This window comes from Protopterus annectens, chromosome 14.part0, assembly GCF_019279795.1.
Source record: "Protopterus annectens isolate FY-2018-M chromosome 14.part0, PAN1.0, whole genome shotgun sequence".
In the NCBI taxonomy this organism is placed as follows: domain Eukaryota; kingdom Metazoa; phylum Chordata; order Ceratodontiformes; family Protopteridae; genus Protopterus; species Protopterus annectens.
Window position 1 is genome coordinate 945,383,426 of NC_056748.1, and position 20,276 is coordinate 945,403,701.

Below are 20,276 nucleotides of genomic sequence, written 5' to 3' on the forward strand. Positions count from 1 at the left end.
TGGTCTGGGCTTAAACAGGTGATGCAGTAAGAATAAAAATCTCTATGAGATATTTGCTTTCCACAGGCAAGATAATTATTACTTTTTTCTGACATCGGTTAGAGAAAGAAAAAAGGATCCCCAATGGGGTACTTATCTTTTAGAAGACTTCAGGTCTGAAACTCGAAAACGAAAATTTCATGAGCTGGCTGACCGGCACTTGCAAATTGCTTCTGCTTCGGGCATCGCACGGCAAGAAAGACTGATGTAATGGCATCGGCTGCATGTTTTATACCTCTGACAACCTGACATCATGGAAGAAGAGACAGCATCTGACGCAGAAATCCCAAGACTCTGTTATTCAGGCCAGCTGAGGGCTACCTGCAGGTAGATAACCCAGATGTGATGACTCTAACAGTGAAACCCGAAGAACATCGGTGGGGCATCAACAGTCCTGGGTAATTAAAGACCCATAAGCCTGACCAGCTTTATCTGCAAATCCCTAAAAAATGTTATTGCAGAATTAATAAATAAGGACATGGGTAACCTACAAATTCTTGACTCAAGCCAGTTTGGAATCTACAGATGCAGATCTTACCTACTCTGTGTGGTCAGCTTCTATGAGAAGGTTACTGCAGCAATGGATGAGGGCAAATCAGTACACACTGCATATCTAGACCTTGCAAATGGTTCAACAAAATTACTTATTCCAGTACCATATATAACCTTGCTCAGATAAATGTAAATCTCTTTGTAACTTGTTGGATAGCAGACTGGTTCACAACAGAATCCAGGAAGGTGGGTTGCTCTACTTCCTTCAAAAGACCTGTCACTAGTGGGGTACCCAGGGTTCAGTCCTTGGGCCACTTCTCTTTGGCATTTACTTCTTGGAGATCAAAGCAAATGCTAAGGGTTAATGGCTGAACAAGTTTGCAGACATCTGTAAACCTGGTGCCATCATAAACTCCTCAGATGATATCAAGATGTTGCAAGACAGCCTTTCCTAAACAAATAGCTGGTGTCAAAACCATGGACTAAAAGTAGATGTCCCAAAATTTATACTAAGATCCTTTGTGAAGCATGACTCCACTTGTAAGTATCACACTGACAGTGCACCCCTCAAGGTTGATCCTGTAATCGGAGATATGGAAACCCATGTCAGTACTGAACTGCCCTTTGTTTAAGCATTATCCACTATTGTAAGCATGTGGTCCAGGTCCACAGATGTAATCATTACACTGTACTTGGCTCTCATCAGCACCCCTCGAGGTTGATCCCATAATCGGAGATATGGAAACCCATGTCAGTACTGAACTGCCCTTTGTTTGCACCTTATCCACTACTGTAAGCATGTGGTCCAGGTCCACGGATGTAATCATTACACTGCACTTGGCACTCATCAGCACCCCTCGAGATTGATCCTGTAATCGCAGATATGGAAACCCATGTCAGTACTGAACTGCCCTTTGTTTACACCTTATCTACTACTGTAAGTACGTAGTCCAGGTCCACGAATGTAATCATTACACTGCACTTGGCTGTCACCAGCACCCCTCGAGGTTGATCCCATAATCACAGATATGGAAACCCATGTCAGTACTAAACTGCCCTTTGTTTACACCTTATCCACTACTATAAGCATATGGTCCAGTTCCATGGATGTAATCATTACACTGTACTTGGCTCTCATCAATGTGATCACTGAATATATTACCCCTGTCCAAACAGTGAATGGCCACAGCACTTTCTCGTTAAAAAAAAACAAGGACCTAAATTATAACAATTTTACAGACCATCTCACTGCTTTGCCCCTCTTTTCAGTATCTTGCAATCTACATTATGTGCATAGAGCATTAACTTACCCTGTCCTGTTATACCTGTTACACATTTGCAAGTCCATTGGTAGCATCAACACCTGCTCAAGATAATTCAATCTATTTTGCAAAATAATTCAGACATGTTGAAGGGATAGGTATGTAACACAGGTGATACTGCTTCTATGGAATCATTTTCCCCTCTCTGTAAAGCAGAGCACTTCTTTTACTTTCTTCATATGCAGTTTGAATGAATGGATGGGAGACCACAAATTCAATCCCACCTCAACACCCATGCCTCTCATGGTTAGGGACAACGGTTGAATGCCCCAGCGTATACTTTTCTGCCCAGCTTTATAAAAGGCTAAAACTGCTATGGGAATGTAAGACTAGGATTCTTAAAATCCTCCCAGATCAATGGCTGGATAAGTATTTATAAAACTATTAACCGAAGTGCAATCAAGTGGCTTACTAGTTATCTTAATGGTAGGACCTAAATTAGAATTGTATTGTTAAAGGCCCAAAAGGTTCTGTACTGGGTCTACTTCTGTTCACTGTATTTGTAAATATGAAGTCCAAAAACATCATAAATGCCATCTTGACTCTATGTTGATGATTCTAGTATTGCTATTTGCACTAAATCAACAAATGATCAGTAAATGGCAAGCATTTTTCAAGATGAAACAGAAGTCCTGGTTAAACAGCATGAGTCTTTTAAACACAAATGACAATGATCACCCAAAGGTCTGGTAAATCTGCCACACATGCACAAACCCTGTACACCAACAATGAATCATAGGATGAACAAGTAACATAAACCACAGCAAAGATATGAGGACTAGCATAAACCTCAGCAAAGAGGTGAGGAGATCACTCTCTCCAGCAGGAAAACAGCAGACTGCCTTCGCTTCCTTCTTATTTGGGAAAAGAATAAAAACAAGCCCCTTTTATAAAAACAAGCCCCTTTTTATTACAAAACTTTGCTCTGCAGGCCCTGTGATGACTCCAAACTCAGAGCCTTAGCTAGCTTTTCTGACACTCTGTGCAGCTCCCATCAAGTCAAACTTAAATATAATTTATGTAAAACTTTACTAATACATTTCACTTTTTTGCATGCAACATCATGCAGTTGGATTTACAGTGTAATGTAGAATAAGCTTTAAATTAGTTACATAAAAGCTCAGATGGCCACCATTCATCAACTTTTTCATACACATAATAGTGCAGAACTGTTATTTTACTTTTGCTTGCTGTTTCTTCTGTCATTTTCCCTCTGCTCTCTAGTTACATTTTCCCATTTTCTGCTTACACTCATAGTTTTTTTTACTTGAAATGATTCTACTGTACTCCTAACTTTTACATGTTATATGCTGTGTTTACCATTCCCTAATATAAATATGGTAAAATTGACTAGAATTATATAGTATTAACTTGCTTATTTCTGTAAATGTTTATGTGGGATTATGCTTTTGGGACTCGACTGAACATGGGACTTCCCAGCTGGACATATTTGGTTAGAAATATAAATCAATCAATAACTAAACAAATAAATAATGAATATATAACTATATAAACAAAAAGTAAGTAAATACATTGTATGATGATAGCTCAAAGATACAGGTAAAAGTAGATAAGAAAATCCTTACAGTTTTGCCTAATATTTTAGAATTAGATTATTCTTGCTACATGTGTCAAAAGATGGCAAATGTACTACATATTGCTTTAACATAAAATTTTCTTTGTTTTCTTGCTGCTAAATACCACGCGTAAAACACAGTCTTACAAGTGCCTTAGCTAGTGTACATGGATAAGGCCCTGATTATGGCCCTGGCCAGCTGAGATCAGTTAGCAGCTCGGGTGCTAGATGGAGCTGGCACTGAAGATGATGTGCCACTTCTTGGTGAAAGGGTCATGCTCTGTGGTTGTCCAGTGCCAAAATTCCTAACAGGGGAGGAAGTGCTGCAAGAAGTAGTCTCAAAGGTGCATATTTTGCTACCAAGCCATTTCAAAGATTGCTCTTTACACAGTTGTACTGGGGCATGGACCCCTATCAAGGAGGTCATTGTGAACCTGATGGTAATACAGGTCATCTTCCCCCCACCAGGAGGAAGATTAAGCTGAAATAAACACTCCCTCATTGTCAAGGTGCTGACAAGGGCACACACCACCACTGAAGCTGTCAGTATGATGACCTTTTTGGTCACCTCTAGCCCTCATTAGGGGATACCCAAGATGGGGGAGATGAATGGCCATGGCTGATAGGTGGAGGCCTGATGATTAGCAAGCACAGTGGAAACAAGCACACAGTAAAAAAAATAAACAATTTTCTTTTGCATCATCATGCTCAGGATTTGAACCTGCTTACTTGCTGCTGCTCACAACATTTGAATTACTTGTAACTAGCAAGGCCAGTGAGAAAACAGCAGACCACAGCTGCACTATTGGACCTTCCCCTTCTAGAAACTTCATACAGCAGTATTTATTTCTAGTACCTAGAAATATAGTATGTGGTTGGCAACTTGTGTCTTTCAAGGGGAAAGCTTAACCCACTGTCTGTCAAAGAAGCTGAGAGTTTGTGGTAATTCTGGAAAGGCCATTGATAAGGTACTGGAGTGATGATACACTACAGCATCCCTTCTCCTTGAGGAAACTTCAGACTGCCATGGCATTAGATCATGGCATTGAGAAGAAAGTGCTGAATGTATTGTTAGACTTGTGAACTAAATGGTTATTCTAATCTTGGAATAATTTACAGAATCATAGACTTTGTTGGTAATTAACTTCATTCAGATTTCTGATAACAATAAATCTGGTTATAAGATCAACAACCCTAGCCTAGGCAAGTTTAGGATGTTCAATGTCAAAACATTTTTCAATAAATCATCTAAAATATATTCTGATTTGTACTTTTGGAAAGTGTAATCAGCTGCATTACCTTAATTGGAGAATACCACTTTCTCTCCTGAGGCATTTTCTTGGATGGCTTCCTCTTAATTTTTGGTTCCATGGGTTCATATTCTTGCTCGGGTAACTTGATAACAGCATTTTTTGGTTTTTCTAATTTTGCACCTTCTTCTGTTGATCCTTTACCTCCCCATCGTACCTTTATAAAAATATACAGAGGTGTACTTATGTAAGAAAAACCTGACTAAATAAATACATATCATGCTTCAAAACAACATATGGACAGATGCAGCATAGTGACACCATCATTTATATTTAGTACCAAAGTTTACTTTTTGGTTCAGTGTACTTCCCATAAATCATTTACATTTAGTACCAAAGTTTACTTTTTGGTTCAGTGTACTTCCCATAAATAATTTACATTAAGTACCAAAGTTTACTTTTTGGTTCAGTGCACTGCCCATAAATCATTTACATTTAGTACCAAAGTTTACTTTTTGGTTCAGTGTACTTCCCATAAATCATTTATATTTAGTACCAAAGTTTACTTTTTGGTTCAGTGTACTTCCCATAAATCATTTACATTTAGTACCAAAGTTTAATTTTTGGTTCAGTGTACTTCCCATAAATCATTTACATTTAGTACCAAAGTTTACTTTTTGGTTCAGTGTACTTCCCATAAATCATTTACATTTAGTACCAAAGTTTACATTTTGGTTCAGTGAACTGCCCATAAATCATTTTTATTTAGTACCAAAGTTTACTTTTTGTTTCAGTGTACTTCCCATAAATCATTTATACTTAGTACCAAAGTTTACTTTTTGTTTCAGTGTACTTCTCATAAATCATTTATATATAGTACCAAAGTTTACTTTTTGGTTCAGTGTACTTTCCATAAATGATTTATATTTAGTACCAAAGTTTACTTTTTGGTTCAGTGTACTTCCCATAGCAACACTATCATTTACATTTAGTACCAAAGTTTACTTTTTGGTTCAGTGTACTTCCCATAAATCATTTATATTTAGTACCAAAGTTTACTTTTTGGTTCAGTGTACTTCCCATAAATCATTTACATTTGGTACCAAAGTTTACTTTTTGGTTCAGTGTACTTCCCATAAATCATTTACATTTAGTACCAAAGTTTACTTTTTGGTTCAGTGTACTTCCCATAAATCATTTATATTTAATACCAAAGTTTAATTTTTGGTTCAGTGTACTTCCCATAAATCATTTATATTTAGTACCAAAGTTTACTTTTTGGTTCAGTGTACTTCCCATAAATCATTTACATTTAGTACCAAAATTTACTTTTTGGTTCAGTGTACTTCCCATAAATCATTTACATTTAGTACCAAAGTTTACTTTTTGGTTCAGTGTACTTCCCATAAATTATTTTTATTTAGTACCAACGTTTACTTTTTGGCTCAGTGTACATCCAATAAATCAATTATACTCAGTACCAAAGTTTACTTTTTGGTTCAGCGTACTTCCCATAAATCATTTATATTTAGTACCAAAGTTTACTTTTTGGTTCAGTGTAGTTCCCATAGCAACACTATCATTTACATTTAGTACCAAAGTTTACTTTTTGGTTCAGTGTACTTCCCACAAATCATTTATATTTAGTACCAAAGTTTACTTTTTAGTTCAATGTACTTCCCATAAATCATTTATATTTAGTACCAAAGTTTACTTTTTGGTTCAGTGTACTTCCCATAAATCATTTACATTTAGTACCAAAATTTACTTTTTGGTTCAGTGTACTTCCCATAAATTATTTTTGTTTAGTACCAACGTTTACTTTTTGGCTCAGTGTACATCCAATAAATCAATTATACTCAGTACCAAAGTTTACTTTTTGGTCCAGTGTACTTCCCATAAATAATTTATATTTAGTACCAAAGCTTACTTTTTGGTTCAGTGTACTTCCCATACAAACTATGCTTAATATACTCTTAAAAGCTCCTAAATACATGTTATACAAAGATTAATATACACACATAGATTGCATGAAGATTACAGAGGTAAACAAACTAAGCTTAATATACACACTCACAGACTGCAGGTTCATTACAGAGGTAAACAGACTGATGAAAAGTATTTCAAACAAAGGAAATGATATCAAAAATATTTTTTTTTCAGTTGGAATGAGGATAGGTAGTTAGATGGAGTAGGGTCAGGAGTTACTAGGTACTAGAGACAGGCAAGAATTTGTTATCTGGAATTTGAGAAAGGAAGGGAGAGGGTGAATGAAGTAGAGTGTTGGTTATGAGGGATGGGAGCAGGAGCATTCCCATGTGGAAGCTAGATGAGAGTGGAGTGATTTTTTAAAGGATTGGAGGCTAGTAGTGGTATGAATGGAGGGGGGAAGGGAGTTCCATAAGCGAGTTAAAGAGTGAGACAGGAGGTATTGTCCTGGGGGGTGGAGTGGTCGGTAAACTTCTAAAAGGTTTTGATTATTAGATCTGAGAATTCTTTGTGTGTGGTGCATTTTAAAGGTAGTGGCGAGGGAAGGACAGAGGGAAGGCTGGAAGATGAGTTTATGGGCATAGGTGAGCTGAATGTAGGATAGGTAGTTTGGTAGTTCTAGCCAGTTTAGTTTGTTGAGAGATTCATAGTGATGTGTTGATGATTTGTTGTTAGTGGCGAATCTGGCAATTTTATTGTAGCAAGAAGACAGTTTGGTTTTGAGAGATTATTGTAGATTTGTTAGAAGGGGGGCTCCATAGAGAAGGGAGGGTAAGAGAAATGTAGTAGAGAGAGTAAATTTGGTAGTTGAGGTGAGAAACCGATTATGTCGGTAGAGCATACCAATTTTTTGGTGGGGTTTTTTTATGTTTAGTAGTAGATGGGAGTTGAATTTAAGCCTGTTGTCGATTTGAACTCCTAGTAGTTTGGCTTCAGATACCATTTCAAGAGGTGTTGAATTTTGGCTGGTGATGGAGAATAAATTTTGATCGAAGTTCTTAGTTTTGGAGGAGGTAAAAATCATAAGTTTAGTTTTACTAGCATTGAGTGCAAGATGGTTGTCTTTCATCCATTGCTCTGTGGTAGAGAAGGCATCTTGAGTTAGTTTTAAAAGAGTTGGGATGGATGGGGCAGCACAGATGATTGTGGAATCATCTGCATATTGGATAACGCTAGTAAGAGGGATGGAGTGGTAGAAGTCATTAATGAAAATATTGAAGAGAAGGGGTCCTAGTATGGAACCTTGAGGGACACCTGTGGGGGTGTTGAGGAAGGAGGAGGTGGCCTTATTCCATTTGACTGCTTGTTGCCTATTGGAGAGATAGCTGGTAAACCATTTGAGGGAAGAGGGTGAGAGGTTTAGGTTATCTAGTTTAGTAAGAAGAAGGTTATGAGAGATAGTGTCAAATGCCTTACAGAGATCGAGAAGGATGGTAGATACAGTGAAGCCAAGATCTCTAGCTTTATTCACAGTTTCAAGGAAGGAAAGGAGAGCAGTCATAGTGCTATGATGGGGTCTGAATCCATGTTGGGTAGGGGTTAATAGGTTGTTGTCCAAGAGATGGGGGAGGAGTTGAAGGTGAATGCATTTCTCTAGGATCTTAGAAATGGGAGAGAGAGGATAGCGATGGGACGGAAGTTGGAAATATTAGTATTGTTACCTCCTTTGTGCAGGGGAATGATATAAGCTTTTTTCCAGATTTGAGGAACAAGACCTTCTTGGATAGAGCGGTTGATTAGGATACTGATAGGGAGGGCAATAGCATCAGCAGCTATGCTGAGGAAGTATGAGGGAATGTTATCAGGGGCATTGGTGCAAGGGTTCAGTTTCTGTAGGAGTTTTCTTATAGTAGAAGTAGGAATAGGTTTAATGAAAAATGGTGGGGGTTGAGAGGGTGAGGAGTGGGAGAAGAAAGTAGGAGGGGGAGGTGGGAGAGGAGAAGTGGTGGTAAGAGGTGGATTGTTATTTGAGGAAGAAGTGGAGGTAGGAGGTGGATTATTATTTGAAGGAGGTGGGAGATGAGAAGTGATAGTAAGTGGTGGATTGTTATTTGAAGAAGAAGTGGAGGTAGGAGGTGGATTATTATTTGAAAAAGAAGAGGTAAGTTTTGAGATTGAGTCAATGAAGAAAAAATTTAATTGGGTAGCTAAATCAGAGTCTTGTATGTTTGGGGAGGGGTTAGGGTTTTCTGTATTACCGGGTTTTAGGAGGGTAGTTATACCTCTCCAGAACTTCTGTGGGTTGGTTTTATGGTTGCTTTGAAGTTGGATAAAGTAGTTTCGATGGTCTGATGTGATAAGTTTTTTAACTGAGTTACGAAGTGTTTTGTATTCATTGAGGTTAGATATAGATTTGTTTCTTTGGAACTGTGTCCAGGCTTTATCTCTGAGTCGCATGGTGGCAAGTGTACTTTTGGTTAACCAGGGGGTGGTTTTCCTTTTTATTCTTTTAGTAATTAAGGGAGCATGATTGTTAAGGAGATGTAAGAAGGTAGTATTAAAGTGAGTTATAGCATCTTCAAGTGGTAGAGATTTTAGGGGGTACCAATTAAGTGATTTGAGGGTATCAGAGAAAGTTTTTGGGTTAAAGTTTCTAAGGGATTGTGTAGTTGAGTAAGTATGAGTAGCTAGCAAGGGAGATAGAAGACATCTAGTGAAGATGGGAAGGTGGTCACTGAGGGAGTCAGGGAGGGTTCCACTGTCAGGATAGTTGTGGGGGTGGGAAACTAGAATCCAGTCTAAAATGCTGCCACTTGTGCAGTCTTTAGATGGCCTGGTTATGGAGTTAATGAGTTGAGAGTAGTTGTATAGGTTGATATTGAGGGGGTGAGCAGGGGACTGAATGGAGGACCAATTGATATTGGTATCTCCCATGATTATAGTTTCATTACAGATATTAGTTGATAGCCATGAGAGGATTTCTTCAAGTATTGGGACATTTTCTCCTGGGGGAATGTAAAGAGAGGCAATGTATATAGATTTTTGTTTGTTTAGCTGAAGATGAGCTAGTATTAATTCTGCGTTAGTGAATTTTGGAATGGCTTTATTATAGGGTGTTATGTGTAGGGATGAAGAGTAGATTAGAGCCACTCCACCACCTTTTCTATGGGTTCTGTCTGTTCTGATGATAGAGTAATTAGGTGGTACTATCTCTTCATTTTTTATGTGGGGTTGTAGCCAGGTTTCAGAAATGGCAAGGATGTCAGGTTTGTTATGGAGTAGCCAGGCATGAAGATTTGGAATTTTGTTAGCTAAGCTTTGTGCATTAAGAGATGTAAGTAGGATGGATTTGGTTATTGAAGAGGAGGGGGTTGGTCCTGGGTTAGGGTGAATATCACCAGATAAAAGTATGGAAGTTAGAAGTTGAGTTATGTAGTAGAGGTATTTGGATTGTTTTGATTGAGAGATGTAAGTTGGAAGATTAGTGGGAGATAAGGACAGAGTAGATGTTGAGTATTTAAGAGTGGGGAATTGTTTGAAATGAAAACATAGGTTGTTGTTGAAGGGATATAGTTCTGGGGAGATAGAGATGAAGAAGTTGGATTGTGATGTATGCAGAAGGTAGGTTGTCTGTGAAAATGGTGAGTAGGTGATGGGATAAGGTTGGGTAAGATAGTAGATGTAGGTAAGGTTTAAGAGGAGTAGTAGTTGAATTGGGAAGGATAAGTATCTTTTAAGCATGTTAGGGGTTAGATGAACAATATAGTGGTGTTGTGTAAGGAGATGGGAGGGATGAGAAGTAAGGATATTGAGTAAGTGGGTGGGGATAGGAGGAGGAATGGGTGGAGTTTAGTGGGTGGAGAGGAAGTGGGAGTGGTTAGATGGGTTTAAATGTAGATGTAGTGGGGGTGGGTGGGAATTGGGGGTAGGGTAGGGGAGCGGAGTGAGCCCATAGGGCGAACGGAGCGGGCAAGAGCAAGTAGCAGAGGATTCAGCAGAGAAAATCAGCAATCAACATTCGCCTGGAGAAGGACAGAGGGACAGGTAATTAGCTGCTAGAAGAGCAGGTGAGGTGCAGGAGAGAGAGGCAGATAAGGTGTAGGAGAGAGGATAGTGGAGAGGGGGAACTATGAAGAAAGAGTCTAAGTTAGTGATGACTAGTAGCTAAGGAGGAGTAGAAAGGGGAAAGAAGGCAACTGAGAATGTCTGCGAGATGATAGAGGAGGAAAGGCAGTGGATGAAGACTAAGAAAACTATGGGGAGGGAGAAGGGCACAAGGGTGAGTTACACTGCCACCTAGTGTGCAGAGTAGGAATTACAGTAGGTAACCAGGAAAGCTGGATAGGTGGGGAAGAGTAAGCTAAGTAGCTAGGGAAAAGACAGGTGAAGCTTTTAGTCAGGGAGAGGAGTCTGGCTGCTGGTTTACCTGACTCAGTGGCTTTAATTAGCGTACAAGTTTAATTGCAAGACAAGAAACTGGATTAGCTTGCAGTATGGGTCAGTAGAGAAACATACTTTGTAAATTCTGTACAAACAGGTGAGTGCACTGGGCAGCAAAAAAAGGATGGTCCAATATGGCAAGGCTTGACGTGGATCGGGGGTCCTTAGACGCCAGGCAGGTCCCTTATTGCAATGTAGTCCTTAGATTGTTTGTAAATTCTGTACAAACAGGTGAGTGCACTGGGCAGCAAAAAAAGGATGGTCCAATATGGCAAGGCTTGACGTGGATCAGGGGGTCCTTAGACGCCAGGCAGGTCCCTTATTGCAATGTAGTCCTTAGATTGTTTGTAAATTCTGTACAAACAGGTGAGTGCACTGGGCAGCAAAAAAGGATGGTCCAATATGGCAAGGCTTGATGTGGATCAGGGGGTCCTTAGACGCCAGGCAGGTCCCTTATTGCAATGTAGTCCTTAGATTGTTTGTAAATTCTGTACAAACAGGTGAGTGCACTGGGCAGCAAAAAAAGGATGGTCCAATATGGCAAGGCTTGACGTGGATCAGGGGGTCCTTAGACGCCAGGCAGGTCCCTTATTGCAATGTAGTCCTTAGATTGAGTTTTAAGCGTTCTTCCAGGTTCAGGGACACACAGCAGCCAGGTAGAGATGAAGATAGTAAAAGTTATGCATGTATTTTATGTTATGTATGTATTTTTATTAAATTGCACAGACAAGCACACACACATGCTGATTCTACTGCATTTAATCAAAACTACTGAAGTTGTATCACAAAAGCTAGGTATGAGCTCAAGTATGGAGAATATCATATTGCAGCAACTCAAATTTTTGGACATTTTAAGTAAAAGTAACATTTAAGAAAAACACATTTTTTTTTTTGCAATGGGTGCCTCTATAGCTCCTGTCTTTATTTTTTTACATTTCCAGTTCATCCCACATTGGATGAAAGAGAGATTGTTAACAGGCAGTGTGAAGGATGCCCCACTCTTGTCTCTGGGGAACTTGTCAAATTGGACAACTTAGCAACAGCATCCCACTCACATGTGTGATGAGACTCAGTACTAAGGAAAATGAGCCAGAAAACACATCAGCACTCAGGCCGTCATGCTTCAGCATTATTATTATATTCAGTATTATTATATACTATGAAACTGAAGGAACAATTTTAGAAAGCAATTCTTTACAACAAATAGAAAACAGTATATAATAATTCAAACAGGTTTTCAGAAGCATTAATAATAACATATAGTGAAGATTTTAGATTGCTTAAATGGATTTTTGAGAAAAATTGGACAGTTTTAAGTGAAGATGAAGACTTTAGACATTTAATTGGTGAAGAAACACTTATTGTGAATAGGAGGGGTAGAAATTTAAAAGATCAATTAAAATATAATGAGACATACAGTGATAATAGGATGTATGGAATGAAAAAGTGTGGTTTTTGTAAATGGTGTTACAAAATAGAAGTTAATGACGAATTTATTATAAGAGGTAGAAAATACCATATAAAAGGAAAATATAATTCTGAATCTAAGGTGGTTGTATATTTAAGTAGATGCAATTCACGCTCAGTTTATTATATAGGGAAAACTGAAAGGAAGTTTTCCCAATGAATATATGGGCATGAATATGCAATTAGAAAGCCTAACTTAAATAATGCCTTAGCTAAGCACTCTTTAAACTATCCTGGACACCAGTTTACTTACATCATTACTGACCATGTAGTTATTGTTGATAAGAAAGCATGGAGCGCCTTCTTGGAATTAAAATAACTAGAATGGCAAGTGAGGCTACAGGCAGATAGTTGGCCTGGAGTTAATGAACGCAGCTCCATAGCCCCAATATTGAAGCTGAAGGCGTTAAAAAGGAATAAAATCTGTGGAACTAATTGAATACGATATTATATATAAGCATTTTTGTAATATATATATATATATATATATATATATATATATATATATATATATATATATAAGATTTTTTATATATATTTTTCATACAAAATACTTTTTTATATACCCATATTAATATGTCTTTTTAATAGTATCTGTGCATGAATCATCATTATTGACCATGTAGTTATTGATGATAAGAAAGCATGGGGCGCCTTCTTGGAATTAAAAGAACTAAAATGGCAAGTGAGGCTACAGGCAGATAGTTGGCCTGGAGTTAATGAATGCAGCTCCATAGCCCCAATATTGAAGCTGAAGGCATTAAAAAGGAATACAATCTGTGGAAATAATTGAATATGATATTATATATAAACATATATATATATATATATATATATATATATATATATATATATATTTTTTTTTTTTTAGATTTTTTATATATATTTTTCATACAAAATACTTTTTTTATATACCCATATTAATATGTATTTTTAATAGTATCTGTGCATGAATAGGGCAGTGTCTTTTTTAATGTTCTTTTTAAATGTCCCTTAAAATGCCGTCTCTAAAAAGGTTTGAAAATGTCTCTTTAAGTGTAGTATTTAATTAATTAATTAATTAATTAATGAAAGGAAATTACATCATTATAGAGAAGTATTTAAGACGTGTAACATTTTAAATTATTGTCTTAGGAAGTTTAACATTCACTTAAATGAAAGCGCTTACCAGTTTATTTTGCAGAGATTATTTTATAACATTTTGGAATAAACTTGCTGTTTTATTTTACATGGTGTTTTGTTCTTGGATATATATCTGATACGTTGCCTTTGGATTCTCTTTGTGTTTAAAGTATGTGGTAATAACTGATTAGAGGAGCGGAGAGTATGAGAAGGAGGATAGCTAGAGATGAGGGAAGCGAGAGCAGGGCAGGGTGAAGGTTTGTAAAAATGGTGTGTAGCATTTGAAGTTGAGATAACAGCAGTACATGGGGGAACTCAAGCCAATGGAGAGAATTTAAGGATAGGCAGTGATGTGCATTATATGGGGCATTAGTGACAAATCTAGCTATCTTATGGTACATTTGTTGGAGTTTATTTAAGGTTGTAGTTTGAATGCTGGTAAACTCAGGGGTTGCATAAGTGAGGGAGGGTAGGAGAAAGGCTTGGACCAGAGAGAGTCTTGCATTTGGTGTTAGGAATTTTTTGATACGGTAAAGTAAACCCAGTTTCTGGTGTGTTTTTTTTATACTTTGAAGTATATGCATACTGAATTTGATACAATCCGTTGCCTTCAGATTCTCTTTGTGTTTAAGGTCTATTAGTGTGGTCACTACTTAGATTACCACATACTTACCAACCCAAAAAAATAGGTAAGCTTCTCTATAAATATTCCATTACCCAAGCTTGGAACAATTTTCCCAGAGACATACGTTCCACCATTCATCCATCCGACTTTAAAGAAAAACTTAAAATTCACCTACTCAGTACTAAAATCTGTCCCTGCCATACCCCAACCTAAACCATCACCTCCCTCCTTAACCTGTCCCACATACAACTTGCATGCCTCTACCACACAGACTTTCTATTCTTTGATACCTTTTTGCCGATGATTAAACTTTTCTTGTAAATATGTAAATACATTGTTACTTCTGTAAATTATTTACCTTTACACTGTATGTTTTTTGCATCACCTTGTTATATGTTCTACTTCTATTTTTATTAATTAAATTAGATTTTTCTTTTCTTGTCATGTAATGATCTTTTTCTGTAAACTGTGTGTTTAATGGAGCTTTTCTCCTCGGGTCTCCACTGGAAATGGGCCACAAACCCAGCTGGACCAACTCGGTTAACAAATGTCAATAAATAAATAAATAAATAAATAATTCCAGGGACAAGGAGGTCATAACATCCTTGTATTCTTCCCTTATAAGGCCCATTATTGAGTACAACACCCCGTTTGGCATGTAACTTGCAAAGCACATGCAGCAGCTGGAGAGACCACAGAGGTTCCTCACCAGAAGAATCCAGGGCCTTAAAATCTGCCATACACAGATAGGCTAAAAGCCCTAGCCCTCTATTCAGTTTTATACAGACTCCTCAAAGCTGACCTCTGTCTGGCATACAAGGTGATCTCCGACCCTGCCTTGATGGGACTGCTGCATATCCGCAAGTCAAGCTCCATTTTAGAAACCCACATGTGCAGCCTCAACCTGATCTGCGACATCAATAGGACTTGTTGGCGGGACAGATTTGTGTCTCAGAGACTCTCCCATCTGTGGAATAGACTCCCTCTCCACATCAAGCAGAGTACCTCTTTACCCCTTTTAAAGCGCAACCTGAATAACTGGATGGGAAATAAAAAATACATCCCTGGAATTCCACCCATGTCCCTGCTGGACAGGGGCATCTGGTGATGACTTGTTTAAACATGGGCTAGGCTTACAAGGGCCTCAGGGCCAGTAACTTCCTATGATCCTATGAATAATGATATATGCCTATATTTATCTACCTACCTAATGTGTACATATAAAGATTGCTATCAATATATACATCAGTACATCTTCCACACCTCATTCTTAGCTTTCATCTCTTTTAGAGATTGCAATACAGCTACTGGAATTGGCACTCTTTTATGATGAGTACAGAACTCAAGTCTGAATAGTAAGAATGTGCAGTGGCAATCAAACCAGCTGACTGGAGCAAAAATTCCATCCCAGGTGCAAAATCCCATTGCCACGGTACTTCCCGAAAAAGGTCTCATAGAATCATTATAATTTATATTCTGGCATGCCTTATTTTCAGGTATGCAAAATGCTTGCCATATCTGAAAGTAAAAAATGTCTAAACGTACTATATACATTATCTAGCTTGTATGGGGTATGTACATCTTCAACATGTCTCTTATATCTGCAACAGCAGAGGGTTTGTATCATCTAACCCACAACTTAGAACCAGAATGGTCGGCACTATGAATACCACGTCATGAAGGCTGAATGGATGGAGTGTTAAAAGTCTATCTTTGGTTCTTACAGGCTCTTCCAAGCATGAAGATTGCAGGCCAGTTTTGTTGTTTTCTGAACTAGAGAAACTACCTATAACACACTTAGTGTTCCCAGGTACATTTGCATCGGCCTTCCTTTCAGAGGAGCAAGATCCAGTTATGTGTTACTGAAGACTTCACAGTTGCAGTGGAGTAAATTAATATTTTCTACAGAACAATTGTTTATGTTTTTAATGTATTTTCTGTAATTTACTATCTATTTAGATAGACAGACAGCTATGAAGCTATTTTCTGGATGAGAATTCCTTGGGATGATGTTACTGGGATGAAGTTTACACACACACACACACACACACACACACACACACACACACACACACACACACACACACACACACACACACACACACACACACACACACATACATATTACAAGAATATGTATTGGGATGAAAGGTTAAATGCGGACTTGTGTGGATACTTCAAATAGCTAGAATATATATCTGAAACAGGAGATAGAGAACTTAGAAGTTATTTTTAGAATATGATTTTACTGTATGTGTATTTTCAAAATATTAGTGTCTAGAAGAGGTTTAACATTTGCTTAGTCTGTGACTGCCCTGCATCCTGGGTAAGTAACATTACTGGAGTAATGTTAGGTAGCAGTAGATGAAAAAAAGAAAACCAGAAATAGACATGTCATATTGGGTAAAAGGAGGGTGTTGAGCTTCACTAAGGACATTACTGCCAAGCAGATACAGTAGGCCATGATTATTCTTCCTTGTTCCTAATCCTGTACACTCATTTCTCTTGGATAAATTATATCTCACGCTAAACCACAAATGAGTTATGTAATTATTATAGGATCCCAGTATTAAAAGTAAATCTTGGCAATTTAATAAGCCAAACATTATCTACAAAAAACAAATGAAATAAACACGGAACATTTTCAATCGTGTTTGTTTCTGGGAGTGTGTGTTCTTGCACGTGTATGTATGTATGTATGTATGTATGCGTGTGTCTTCATGTGTGTCTCTCTGTCTGAATACTGAAAAATGGTAATACTTAATAACCACAGCAAACTCTTTCAAGACTGCAGGAAACAGGACAGAGGGTATATGGCTGAAACACTACAGGAGACCCCTCCCTTCTGAATTGTCCTTGAATCATACTCCCCAATGTAATGGGAAACAGCAAACGCGGCCTTACTGCGATGTCTTAAGTAAAGAAGGATGCACTGCAACAAAGCGACCTTCAGTAATCTATACATCTGCAGTATTTTTGGAATTTTGCTGTCTTTTAGTAAAACAAGTTTATGTTTGTCATGAGGGCATAACAATTTTTGGAAGCAAATGTACAATTACACAAAAAGCTTGTGACCATCTGACTGTGCTTGATCTTGGTGCAAACCATTCAGAGCCCTTTGTCCTATCTCATTCTGAGGGGAAGGGTACAAATGTGGTAATCTTGATTTTATAAACTGTGGGCTATAAACTGTGGGAAGTCCAAATAAGCATTTTTTACTTATTTTTCAATATTTGGGAATAAAAAAAAATGCTATATGTCACAAAGTTGACCTACAAAAGTTTGCTTCTCAGCAGTTAAAAGTATACCATGATTCAGTCAGTGAGGGTGCAATAAACTAGAGAACACTGAGGCCTGCAATCTTCATGCTTGAAAGAGTCTGTAAGAACAACGTGAGATGTAAAACTAAATATTAACTGCTGTTTGCTTTGCACATGCTCACATTGTCTTACTGCTGTTTGCTTTGCACATGCTCACATTGTCTTACTGCTGTTTGCTTTGCACATGCTCACACTATCTTCCTCCATTCTTGCCATTCACTTTTTCTACCATGACTAGGTGTGCTTTTCAAATACTGGAACGTAAACCTTGCCAAGATGTAACACAATACAAAACGCACAGAAATTCTGGAATCTATATTAATGGATACACATTTAGTGAGGGATACAGTTACAGTTTTGTTAAGAATGACTGAGTTGTAAGAACATTTCATTACATAACAATGTCATTATATCATTACAGGTACTAGCTTTAAAAAAATATCAGGCATCCTCATGTAACACAAGTCACAACAAACAGTCGTTTAGTACCTCCATTCTTTTAATACCGCCCACTCCTCGACCTCCGTAGTAAGACGCATCAACAGTTGGCCACTTTTTCTTTGGCAGACCATCCTCATCATCAGATTCCTGAAATACAGAAAGATAACTGATAAGGCTACAGTTTATTGGTATAAAACACTCATGTCTTGACTTTCTGCTGGCAACTCTGAAAAAAAAGACCTGTTTCTATTTTGAATACTATCTCATGCAGTATGACACGGGACATAAAATTCTAATGTGCTATATTTTTTTCTGTCACAGTGTGACTAAAAGATCAGAAATATAACCACTCAGCATTTTCTGTCTTCAGGAATGACTTAAGTATTCAGAAGTCGCTAGTATTGGTGACATATTCAGAATGCTGCAACAGAGGCCATTATGTGAGAATAAATAGTGCTTTATGTTGCCTACTAACTTGCTTTAATGGAAAAGCCAGGCCTTAGTTTGAAAGACAGTTTTTTTCTTTTCTCACTTCAGAATTTCCAAAACACAATTTATGTGTGCACTTTCGGGTCTGAGGGTGACAATGGCCTTTTGGAAAGTGCTGTGCTATAACCTCTAGCCTATGACCTTCCACTCTGATACCACTATAAAAGATCTTTTATGCTTCCTGTCCTGATACTTATGCTTCCCAGTTCAGCCCAAATTACATGCCACGGATAAGCATATTAAAACCATATCATGGAAAGTTCTTTGTGTTGCCTGGGTACAACAGTCTACGTAAGTCAGACTGTTCAAGAACTTTTATTTTTTCCAGTACCTTACAGGGATGATTCAGTTCTTTGTAAATAGTGTTTGTTAAATGGTGCTGCTTATCCATTGTAAATAAGACTGAAGCTGATATGCTGTTCCTAGTCTGTAGTGCACCTGTTAGGAGAACTGTGGATCTTTTCTATTACATTTGATTTCGTCCTGCCATTTTTTCCACGTGATTACACTAATGGGCCATGCAAGAAACAAATCCCGTTTGTGAAACAGCCCTTATTTCTTCTGATTTTTAGTGTTGCTGTCATGACCAACAATGACTCTTCAACAGGTGGCTAGCTCCCAGAGTATGTGAATACATTTCACCCAGTGTTAAACATGAGTAAATCAAGGCAAACAACATGCAAGCATAACTTCACATGCCTGTTTCTGTCACATGAAGAACAGTCTTTTGCACTATCATGTTGACGTACTCTAGGCCTAATTCTGTAAGGCACCAATCAAATCATTCCATTTGTTATATGTCTGCATGCTTCCTCCACCAAAGCTTTTTTTTCAGTAATGCCATTACTAATATTACCAAAAACATATTGGTTGCTTCATTTGCACATCCTTATGTTATTAGTTTCTTACATATACCTTCTGATGCAATTAACCAATGTTTTCACTAACAAGCAGTAATCAAGACTTTGGATGTGTTGTTAAACAAAGATCCCATCTGCTTGAGATGGTGGTAATTCAGCTGGGAATAAAAGATTCCCAAGACACTTAGTTAAAAGAGAGGAAGGAATTTCCTCAGTATCCTAGTTAAAATTTATTCCAGCCAGTATGAATACCAGCTTGGGCTTCCCCTGAAAATTGGTCATATGCCTAGTGGGACAATAAAACACAAATAAATTACATACTTTAATTCTTCTAGCCAATAACAGACTACTGATTTGACATGCAAACTTCAATGACTTGTTACTAGGTAGCACTGCACATCTACACTATCCAGAAAATGTTTACAGTTCTCGGTTATACTACTCACAATTTTTGAGAAATGGAAGAAACAGTGCAGGAGAAGGTTTAGTATTCTGAAAGTACTTTTTCCTTTTCTTAAAACAACTATTAGTGGCAAGCTGCCATTATATTGAGTATACTGAGTGCAGAAGCTTAAAGAAAAAGAATAACACTATGAGTTGCTAATGATCATCACAATGCAGTCCTAGGTTTGAGACTGATACTCACCATTTGCATATTGTGCAACTCTAAACAAGTCACTTAATTACTGTTAAATACAAATTTTATGTTAGTGTAGTCTCAGAACAATTTCCTGTTTGATTTAAATGTCTTAGGAACTATCTGGGTAATGCATCTTTCCAAAAAAAAAAGTTGTCATAAATGTCTAAAATGTAACTGCTAGAGCTTTCCTCGTCAGCCTCCACTGAAAATGGGCTTTGCCTGGTCAGACTTTCCCAGTCAGCAAAGACAAGCAAAAAAGCAGTG

At 37.7% G+C, this 20,276-nt stretch overlaps 1 protein-coding gene across 1 annotated transcript in view; it reads right to left on the bottom strand.

Moving 5' to 3' along the window:
• The window catches only part of LOC122789359 (anthrax toxin receptor 1-like), a 1,490,698-nt gene that overhangs the window by 400,878 nt on the left and 1,069,544 nt on the right, over positions 1-20,276 (bottom strand). The window contains exons 15-16 of the mRNA XM_044056748.1: positions 18,072-18,170; positions 4,729-4,896 (exon numbers count right to left, since the gene is read on the bottom strand). Of these exons, the coding sequence (XP_043912683.1) occupies positions 4,729-4,896; positions 18,072-18,170 (267 nt within the window). The remainder of the gene's footprint in view (positions 1-4,728; positions 4,897-18,071; positions 18,171-20,276) is intronic.